Raw genomic sequence first — 11,216 nt, 5'->3', positions numbered from 1 at the left:
GGGTAAGTTGCTTGAGTCCTCTTGGTCTCAGTCTCCTCAGGTGTAAAAACAAGCCAATGGAGCCTCCTGGAAGGCTGTTGTGGGGCTTAGAGATAACAAAAGTACCAGCTAACATTGGTGGACTGGGTTTTCCCTGGGCCAGGCCATGAGCTAAGTCAATTCAGAGCCTCCCACTAGACTCCTACAGCCATCTCAGGAAGGCCTGGCCCAGCCCCTCCTTGGTCCTAGATGGGCTGTAGCTCTTCTTCAAGCTTCTTCTTCCGAACTCCTTCCACGAAGAGGATGTCCACATGCATGAGCATTTTCCCCAGAGGAGTGTCCATCCCGCTGCCCACAATCTGGTTCATGGAGTTGGGGACCGTGTCTGAGAAGAGAGGCACGTGCTCCGGCAACGTCGGGTGCTCCTTCTTATTGCCCTGAGGAGGACAGTTCCTGTCACGCACGGCATGGGAAACAGGAGAGCGCCTGCATGCCACCTGAGGGCCCGTTAGGAGTGAGGAACACAAAGCAGAGCTTAGACTTCCGCTTTGTGTGACGTGTTCTCTGACTGCTCCAAACCCAATTTTGGCCTATGATCCCCTGAAGAGTGACATGATTCCCAGGCCTTTGTCTGACATGCCCCTTCTCATCCCTGGGTCCCCCTTTCCCCAGAAGCTTCCCACACCCTTGACTTTTACCCCGTGATCGCCAATGATCTAGTTACCTGTTGGCCTCCCCCAGAGACCATGACTCCTGAGGGACCATGTCTTATTCCTCCATCTAGCCCCACGACCTGAGATACTGCTTCACACCTGGGTGGTGCTCTGTGAGTGTTTTTTCCATTACTAAATTTTTACTTCAAGTTTAACATACATACAGAAAAGTATACAAATCACAACTGTACACCTCAATAAATTTTAACAAAGTAAACATGTCATGTAACCATCACCTATATCAAGAAATATAATATGCTCAACCCTCTTAGAATCCTCTCCACCTCCAAGGCCACCTCATCTTGACCTCCAACACCATGGATTAGTTTTGCCTGTTTTTGAAGTTACTATTAATAGATTCACGTCTTTTCTGCCTGGCTTCTTTCTTTCAGACATAAGTTTGTGAGACTCATCCATTTTGTGTGCGGCTGCAGTTCACTTATTCTCATTGCTATACATTGTGTGAATTGCATGAATATTTCACTAGTTACTATTTGCCTATTTGAGTAGCACTGCTCTGAGGATTCGCCTACACGCCTTTTGTTGTATGGTAAGTGAGTTTGGGTAGCAACACTTATAACTGATAGATGAGTGAATGTGTATGCGTTAAGAATAATCTGATCAGTGGGGAAAATTTCTCAGCTGTCTCTGCCCCATTGATGGTTAACTTTGTCTACTCTGTGTCATGTGACATGACCACAGTCAAGAAATGAGATCCTAGCTTTCACCTGGGAAAATCCATGTAGAAGTGGCACTATTGTTTGAGTGCAATGCAGGTTTCAGTAGTCATTTTGCTGGTGCATAAGCCTTGGCAGGGAGAGACTGCTATAGGCTGGAAGGTGGGACCAGGAGCTCAGTGTAGGATTTCAGGCCCCAGGAACTGCATTTTCTATCCCAGGTCAGACAGCAGCAAGCCCAGCAAGTCCAGCAACGCTGGCATTAAACGTCTTCTAAAACTCACAAGGTCCAGGTCAGTGTGACCACCTTCTTGGTTGATTTTCTACAGTGTCCATTTCCCAGGTTGGTTCTTCTGATCATTCTTTTCACAGCTAGATTCACTCCCCATTCATTCGTTCATCCAACATGAACAGAGTGCTAGACGTTGTATTGGGTGCTGGGGATGGGGCACAGTGATGAATCCATCTTTGTTCTTTCTCTTAATGAGCTCAGAATCTAGTGGAATTGATCATTGCAATATTATATAAGTACATGCTACAATAAAAGAATAGGTGAGATATGATGGTGACTCAAAGCAAGGTATGCTCTGATCAAATCTGCTTGGGAAGGTGAGATTTCTCAGAGGAGGAGGCATTTGAATAGGGTCTTGAAGGGTGAATAAGAGTTCAGCAGGCAGGCAAGGTGGGAAGGGCATTCCAGGCTGGGGAACATCACGCACAAAGGTGTGAATAAAAGAAAGAACACTGGTCAGTATGAGGGAGTGGTGAGCAAAGAGGCTGGAGAGGGAGGCAGGGTCAGATCACAGGAAGCAGTGTAAGCCATGTTGAAAAATTCAGATTTTTATATGAGGAGCTATTTATTGATGGATTTTAAGCAGAAGAGCGAAATGGTCAGTTGTGCAGTTCAGGAAAATTACCCTGATGGCAATGTGGAGGATGGATTGGAGTTGATGATATTAAAACCTATTGCTGTCGAGTGGATTCCGACTCATAGTGATCCTAGAGGACAGAGTAGAACTGTTCCATAGGGTTTCCAAGGAGCACCTGGTGGATTGGAACTGCTGACCTTTTGGTTAGCAACTGTAGCTCTGAACCACTATCTCACGAGGGTTTCCTTGATGGTATTCGTGGCAGGGAATTAGCTCACAAAGTATTGTTACCCAAACTCGTTCTCTATGGGCACACCACGACACGCACATCAGTTTACCTAGCTGATATCCTTGTACGGGGGAAATATTTTCAACAGCAGATGCCTGTCATGTCCAATTGGTTCATCTTAATAAAATCAAAAAGCGCCGGGAAAAAATAACTTTCAAATGCTTTATATGAATATTTTCCTCTCCACTAGACCCTGAGTTTCTTGAAATGAGAATATTTTATTCATCTCTGTACATCCCAGCATCTAGCACAGAGTAGATCCTCGATAAATGTTAGATGAATGACTGAAAGAATGAATAAATATTGAAAATGCTGGTATAACTGCCCAGAATATGTATTGCCTTACCATTGGATCACAGTCTTTCAGGAAACTCCAATTGTGAGCCCTGGAAAGGAAAAACACGTTGGCAGTGTGAGTTCTTCACGTGACATTTTTATAAATGACATTCACTGTGTCAAGTTGATGCCACTCATGGATTACATCATGCTGTTGTGAGTTGCTATCGAGCCAATTCCGACTCATGGATATTCCACGTGTGCAGAGTAGGACTGTTCCATAGGGTGTTCAAGGCTGTGACCTTTGGAAAGCAGGTCGCCAGACCTGCCTTCTGAAGAGCCTTGGGGTGGGTTCCAACTGCCAATCTTTCAGCTGGTAGTGGAGTGCTTAACTGTTGGTGCCACCCAGGGACTCTTGTTATATCACAGAGGAAATGAAAGAATTTTTAAGTGAAACAAATGCCAAGTATCAACCAGGTATAGATAATGGTGCTTCCCATCAAATGGACAAGGATTTCAATAATCCATGACTTTTTGTAGAGTGGTAACTATCATACTAGGCAGATATAGCAGACTGTGTAAGGAAACCAGGGGGTACAATATTATAATGAATGGGCTTCTGTGAATTTTAAGTAGTATCCTCAACTGTTTTCTGAAGAAAAACTAGTTTTCACTTCCCCAAATCTTTAAAACCATTCCGTGTGAGTGACAGAGGAAGTGGGGGGGGGGGGGGGTAGGAAAAAGGGAAGGTGACAATGAGAATGGCATTACTTGCATTGGTAGTTTAATTCTTATTTGAATCTATTTTTTTAAAGTCAAACAATTCTACAAGACTTATAATAAAAACAGTCATTGTCTGCCCTAAATCCTAATAGCCTCCTGAGTCCCACATCCAAGAGTCCAACAGTTTCCAGTCTTTTAGCTACTTCCTCAGGTCTTTCCCCTCTGTGTTTTGAAGTAATATGCCCACACTGCCATTTCTTGATTTTTAAAATTTAAACTCACCTACCGACTTTCTGGAAACCCTGGTGGCATAGTGGTTAAGTGCTAAGGCTGCTGACTAAAAGGTCGGTAGTTCAAATCCAGCAGGCACTCCCTGGAAACTCTATGCGGCAGTTCTACTCTGTCCTATAGGGTCACTATGAGTCGGAATCGACTTGACAGCAACAGGTTTGGGTTTTTTGGTTTTTCTTTTACTTTCTATTATGGGAGTTAGCATTTTTGCCCTTTCCCCTCCCCTCATTCTTTCAAAAGAATTGCATTATAGATTTTGGTTAAATCAATATTTTTTGTTTATATCATTATGATTATGTAAATACTGTTCACTGGAGTATAATATGACCCCAGTTTCTTTCTTATAAACTTAGTATTTTTTTTCTAAAGTTAATATTTACATTTCCCCCCAATTTTCTTAGGTTTCTCTGTACTGGTCATTGATTCCAAATTCTCCAAAAAAAGTGTAAAGCCCTGTATTAGTTATCTAGTGCTGCTATAATAGAAATACCACAAGTGGATGGCGTTAACAAAGAGAAATTTATTCTCTCACAGTCTAGGAGGCTAGAAGTCCGAATTTAGGGTGCCTGTTCGAGGGGGAGGCTTTCTCTCTCTGTCGGCTCTGGGGGAAGGACCTTGTCATCAATCTTCCTCTGGTCTAGGAGCTTCTCAACACAGGGACCCCAGGTCTAAAGGATTGGCTCCCTTCTTGGTTCTTCATTCTTGGTGGTATGAGGTCCCTCTGTCTCTCTGCTCAATTCTCTCTTTTATATCTCAAAAGAGGTTGACTCAAGATACAACCTAATCCCCTAGATTGACTCCTGCCACATTAATGTAATTGCCTCTAATCCCGCCTCATTAACATCATAGAGGTAGGATTTACAACACATAGGATAATCACATAAGATGACAAAATGGTGGACAATCACACAATACTGGGAATCATGGCCTAGCCAAGTTGACACACATTTTGGGGGGACACAATTCCATCCATAACAAACCCCACTCAGTATCTTTTTCCACATGATTAAATATATCAGATAATGAACAATTCCTTTTAATTGAAAAAAATTTTTTTTTTTTCTCTAGAGACTTTCCTCCAGAAGCCCTCTGTCCTCCTGTTCTCCAGACCTCAGTACTGGACTCTTCTTCACCATCAACCTGTGGGTTCCCTCTCTCTGGATTCTGTGTCTTCCTTTCTTGTATACTCTCCTGTTTTTATGGAGTATATCCTTCAGTATCTGTGGATCCAAGCATTTCTTTGGTTCTGGAAAATTCTAAGGCATTTTTTTCTTCTCTTATTCTTTCCTTGGGGAGTTCTGTTTAAAGAACCTTTTCCTGTTGTCTAAATCTTCTTTCATATTTTACAGTTCCTCATTTTTCTAAGTAATTTCTACTAATCCATGTTGGGGGGATGCAGATAGTTAACATGCTTGGCTGCTGACTGAAAGTTTCTTGCCTTGGAAGAAAGCCCTGGTGATCTACTTCTGAAAAATCAGCCACTGAAAAGCCTACGGGGCACAGTTCTATTCTGACACACAGGGAGTTGCCGTGAATCAGGGGTGACACGAAAACAACTGGAAAAAATAATCTTGAGTTTATGAATTTTCTCTTCAGTTGTACTTGTATTTTAATCTTATATATACATATATTTTTAGAAGTTCTTTTTGTTTCTTTTTCAAGTTGCCTAATTGTCCTAGGTAGAGATGTTGAACAAAGTCTCCTGTTTTTTGCCCACCCCTTCTGGGATATTGGGCACCTTCACTCCTGAGCCTTTCTGGGAGTTCCATTGCCCTTTTTTGCTTTCCCCTCTAAATGTTGTTATGCTTCACCTTTTCCCACTCTGTCAATCCACTTTTTTCCATCTTCCGAAACTGTCTTTACATCTCTCACCCATCATTGCTCCCTTGCTGTCATGAGGGAGGTATGTTTCAGCAGTTTTGGTTTTGAATTAACCTTGATCTCATGGGGATGATAAAACATAGTGATAGGCGGTGAAGTATAAGAAAAGAAGGCTGAGTCCTAGTCTTCGTTCTGCTTCCTCCTTGCTGTGTTGTCTTGGTCAAGGTCGCTGCCATTCTTGGGCTTCAGCTTTCCTATTTATAAAATAGGAGGAAATTGTAATAATAACCCCGACCATAAGAATCAGCACAAAGCTAGGTCCTATGAGGTGGAGGTCAAATACACACTTGTCCTTCAACTTCACCCCCATTTCTGACACCAGCCGCTTTCCCCACGGCACTCTTTCTCTATCGGTGTATTAGTTACCTAATGCTGCTATAACAGAAATACCACAAGTGGGGGGCTTTAACAAATTCATTTTCTCATCGTTTAGGATGTTAGAAGTCCAAATTCAGAGCACTGGCTTTAGGGAAAGGCTGTCTGTCTCTGTTGGTTCTGGAGGAAAGTCCTTGTCTCTTCAGTTTCTGCTTCCTGGTTCCTTGGAGATCTCCATGTGGCTTGGCATCAATCTTCCCCTATCTCTCTTTGTGCTCCCTTGTTTAATTTCTTTTGTATCCCAAAAGAGATTGACTGAAGATACCCTGCACTAATCCTGCTCCATTAACATAACAAAGACAACGCATTCCCAACTAGATTATGACCACAGGCATAGAGGTTAGGATTTACAACACATAATTCAATCCATACCATTTGGGTTTGATAATTCATTGCAAAAGTCACAGAGAATTCATGGAAACAGCATAACTGCAATAGCAACTTTAGTAACAGAATATAAACAAAAATGAAGATAGACAAAGGGCAAGGTTCAGGAAGGGTCCCAGCACAGGGCCTCAAAATCTATAAACCCTTCCTGAAAACCAAGGTTCGTTCTCCTCCATTAGGAAACTTTCAATCAGAAAAGTCAATGATGTCACTGTCGTGTCTATCCTGTTGCAGCTTTACTCAGTCTGGAGGATCATAGCACAGAACCTCTGCACCTGCGTCTCTTCTGGCTCTCATTAATCAGGAAGCCCCATCGGAGCCTTGTTCTAGGGTTTTTATCAGTCACGGGTAGGCCCTCCAGCCAATCCTGGTAAAGGTCAACTACTGGGTACTCCTTCCCCCAGCCAATCTAGGTAAAGGTCAGTTCCTGCGTGGGCTTCCCCAGCCAATCCACGTAAAGGCTAGACTGGGTGTAGCTCACCAGCCAGTCCCAGTAAAGGTCAACTACAGGGTGGGCCCCTCCCAGCCATCACACTGAAGGTCCACTCTTGGGTGTCCCTTTTCCCCAGCTAATCTGGGTAAAGGTCAGATTGAGTGGGACTCCCTAGCCAATACGGGTAAAGGTGAGTTACAAGGGGTAAAGAGTTCCAGATCCAGGTCCAAAAGGCCAAATTGCTTTTTTTTAGTAAGGTAATTCTGCATCACCAGTTGGTCTATTGAGCACTTGAAAAGTGGCTAGTCCAATTGAGCTGTGCCATAAGTAACTTTTTTTATAAGTAAAAATACAAACTAGATTTCGAAGACTTGGTACTAAAAAAAATGTGAAGTATTTCTTTAATAAGTTTTCTATTGACTCCTCGCTGAAATAATGTTTTAGATATTGTCATGGATTGAATTGTGTCCCCCTAAAAATATGTGTATCAATTTGGCTAAGCCATGATTCTCAGTATTGTGTGACTGTCCACCATTTTGTCATCTGATGTGATTTTCCTATGTGTTGTAAATTCTATCTCTATGATGTTGATGAGATGGGATTAGTGGCAGTTACATTAATGAGGCAGGACTCAGTTTACAAGATTGGATTGTGTCTTGAGCCAATCTCTTTTGAGATATAAAAGAGAGAAGCAGGCAGAGAGACATGGGGACCTAACACCACCAAGAATGAAGAGCAGGATCCCGTGTCCTTTGAGGTTCCTGCTCTGAGAAGCTCCTTGGCCAGTAAAAGATTGATGACAAGGACCTTCCTTCAGAACTGACAAGAAGGAGCCTTCCCCTGGAGCTAATGCCCTGAATTTGGACTTGTAGCCTATTATACTGTAAGAGAATAAATTTCTCTTTGTTAAAATCATCCACTTGTGGCATTTCTGTTATAGCAGCACTTGATGACTAAGACACTCCTGGGCAACTGCGTTTGGATGTGCCTCGAGTATTTTAAACTTAACCAAAACTCAGCATCTTCATCCTATATCTCTTCTCAGCAATTACCCAAGCGGCAAATCTCTGCCATCCTCAACTCTTTTCTTGCCTTTCCTCACACATATACTCAGTTTTACAACCTCCTACTTCCCTCTCATAAATATTTTGATTCTGTTCATCTGTACCAGACCCTGTTGTGGTATATGCCTCCTACCCCCAACACACACACACGCACGTGCACACACACACACTCCAATCCATCAGCAATTCTCTTAATTCTACCATCAAAATATTTCTTAAATACTTCCACGTATCTCTCCACTCCCACCACCAGAGTACAGTACAGGCCTCTCACCTAGGCTATTGTCGCAGTGTCTCAAAAAGTCTCTGCCTTTCCCTCCCCCCACACATTCTAATTCATTCTAAACAAAAGGGCCAGATGGTCATTTAAAAATATAACTAGATCATGTCATCCTCTGCTTAAAACCCTTGATGACATCAGTATTAGTTCCCTATGGCTGCCATAACAAATTACCACAAACTTGATGGCTTAACACAAGAGAAAGTTATTCTCTCATAGGTCTGAAACCAAGGTGTGGCAGGGCCATAAAAAACCCGCTGCAGTAGAATCAATTCCAACTCACAGTGACCCTATAGGACAAAGTAAAACTGCCCCATAGGGTTTTCAAGGAGTGGCTGGTGGATTCAAACCATCGACCACCAGGGCTCCATGCTCCCTCCATGTGACCTCCAAAAGCTCTAGAGAAGAATCCTTTCTTGCCTCCTCCTGTCTTCTGGAAGCCCTGGACATTCCTTAGCTTCTGGTTGCGTAACTGCAGCCTCTGTCTCTGTCTTCACATGGAGGTCTTCCCTGGGTCTCTGGGTCGTCTTCTCTATAGGGACGTCAGTTGTTGGATTTGGGGTCCACCCTAAGTCCAGGATGATTTCATCTTAAAATCCTTAACTAATTTAATTACATCTGCAAAGACCCTATCTCCAAATAAGGTCACATTCTGAGGCTCTGGGTGGACATGAATTTTGGGGGGACACTATTCAACCCACCACAGCATCACATTATATTTGAAAAAAAAAAAAAATCCATATTTTTGCTGGTGCCTAAGAAGCTTCTCCACCTCATTGTGTGGCCCTCTTCCCATCACTAACTGGGCTTCAGCCACAGGGACATTCTTTGTTTAACGTGCAAAGCTCTTTCTTGGTCCCTTCTTCTTTCAGGTTTTGGCCTAAATGTCACCTCCTCAGAGAAGTCTTTCGGAGCATTCTGTATAAAGAAGGTGCCCATTCTCCCCCACTCATTTCCTTCATAACACTTTTCACAATATAAAACCTACTTTGTTTCTTTGCTTGCTTTTGGTCAGCCCCATCCTGAGGACTGAAGGCTCTGTGAAGCAGGAACAGGTCTGTTTTGTCCCCTGTTGGAGCTCTGCTGGAGGGCCCTGGGTGCCTATTTTTTTTCATTGAATGAATGCATGTCCTTCCCCTAAGTCACACTGGCACCCTCTCACCCAGACTGCTTCACGTGCTTCCTCACTGGCCTTCCACTCCTATCTATCCTCCAGGCTTCAGTGGGTGGGATTATTCTACAGGGCCTATGGGATCCCCTCCATCTCCCCCTCAGTTAAGACCTCCCCATTGGCTTCCCCTTGCGCTGACAAAGTCCTCCTTCCTGGCCTATGAGCTGCGCTGTCTGCCTCTTCCCTCCCTGCTCTCAACGCTGGCATTTGCAACCCTCTCCCAGTTCTTCCCTCGGGCTGGCCCCCCTCTCACCCGCCCTCGCTTACTCCTTTCCTTCCTTGGGTCTCCTTTTCCTCAGAAGCTCCCCAAACTCTATATCAGGGTGGGGGTCTGGGTCGGGTCTCAGCGGCCCCCACTGTAATCTCTGCTCCATCTTCCACACTAGTCTGAAAAGGGAGGGCAGGGACCGAGCAGGTCTCACCCAGAGCCCAGAGAAGAGGAGGGGATGGATGGGACAGGATAGCAAGGACTTACCAGAGCTGCTGGGTCCAGCAGCTCCCTCCACAGCTGGTCCTGTCTCACGCCCTCCGCTCCCGACCCCCGACCCCCGTTCCGCCTTCGCCTTCGGGGCCTGGGACTTCTGGGGCCTGCCAGCAGGACCCCTGAGCGTCACAGCGCCACTCGGAGCAGCCGGGGAGACTGAGGCTGGCAGCTTGGTTGGTGGCGATCGGTATCCCGCCGATGTGGTTCTCTGGAGCCCAGAGATGGGGCGGTTGCCCATGGGTGCAAGTGTGTGTGTGTGTGTGTGTGTGTGTGTGTGTGTGTGTGTACGCGCCTGCCTGCCTCTGTGTGGATGGGTGTGTGAGTGTGGCTTTTCTTTCCCCAGACCCCCTCCTTCTTAGCCACCAGAGCTGGTGCAAGGATCCTCCTCACTGTGTCCACAGCTAGGAGTGGCTGACCGGCTGGGCCCTCCAAGCCTGGGAGAGCTTTGGAGCCCAGCTGCGCTTTGAACTCCTGCCCGTGTTGACTGTCACCCTGGGAACAGGCAGCTCCCAGTGTACCCAGGATGGGCAGGAAGAAGTTCCTGGGTCTGTACCGTGCCCAAGTCTGTTGGCCTTGGTGCCTGTTCCCACACCCCAGTGGGAGGCCACTACACAGTATTGGGAGGCTGGGGGCAGTAAGGAGGGGAAATCCTGACTCCAGGAGCAGTAAGAAAAGTCCTGGGCTGGCTCGCAGGCCATGTAATCATCATCACAGGTCCTTGGACAGCCTCTCCCCCTCTGGTGGCCTCAGTTTCTTCTCATGTGGAAGGGGTAATAATTCTGGTTTTGCCCTCCTGGTGGGTGCTTTGTGAATTATGGATCAGATCTCAGTGTGATGATGTTTCCTGCTTCTTTTTGGAATGATGGAACAGATAGTTGAGTATATACCATGTGGCTACATTAGGGAAGGAGTGTCAGTAACAATGCTTGGTTGATATCTATTCTCTCCATGTGAACCTGGAGAATTTGCAAAGCATGATCCTTTATCTTGCTGAACACTCCCAGCCATCTGAGGCAGGTATTTCCAACCTCATTTTATAAATGGATAAACTGAGGCCCAGCAGGATTAAGTGACTGCCCAACGTCACACAGTTGCTAAGTGAAGAGCTTAGCTTTGAGTTCAGAACTTTTGAAGGAAACAATGAGAATCTGAGGGTGGGGGGAGGGTTTGTGTTCTGCACCTTTAGCCCCTGTTTCTGCTGTAACTCAGTGCAATCCCAGTTTGGTCTGCGGCACCCCAGGTGGCTCGTGGTCTGGCTCCAGCTGACCCCCTCAGGCACTCTCATTATTTCCTCCCCAGGCACTCTGTACTTCTGATCCTCTCA

General features: G+C 45.2%; 1 protein-coding gene across 1 annotated transcript; it reads right to left on the bottom strand.

Moving 5' to 3' along the window:
• Window positions 1–224: 224 nt before the first annotated feature.
• C12H2orf50 (chromosome 12 C2orf50 homolog) lies at window positions 225–10,130 on the bottom strand. Its single transcript, XM_049904900.1, is given in 5 exon segments — window positions 225–416; window positions 2,874–2,913; window positions 6,018–6,037; window positions 9,890–9,967; window positions 9,969–10,130. Coding segments are annotated over 5 exon segments (492 nt in total).
• Between the last annotated feature and the right edge of the window lie 1,086 nt (window positions 10,131–11,216).

This window comes from Elephas maximus, chromosome 12 (assembly GCF_024166365.1).
Source record: "Elephas maximus indicus isolate mEleMax1 chromosome 12, mEleMax1 primary haplotype, whole genome shotgun sequence".
Lineage (NCBI taxonomy): Eukaryota > Metazoa > Chordata > Mammalia > Proboscidea > Elephantidae > Elephas > Elephas maximus.
Note: the sequence above shows the minus strand (reverse complement) of the source record. Positions and strands in the feature narration are given on the sequence as shown.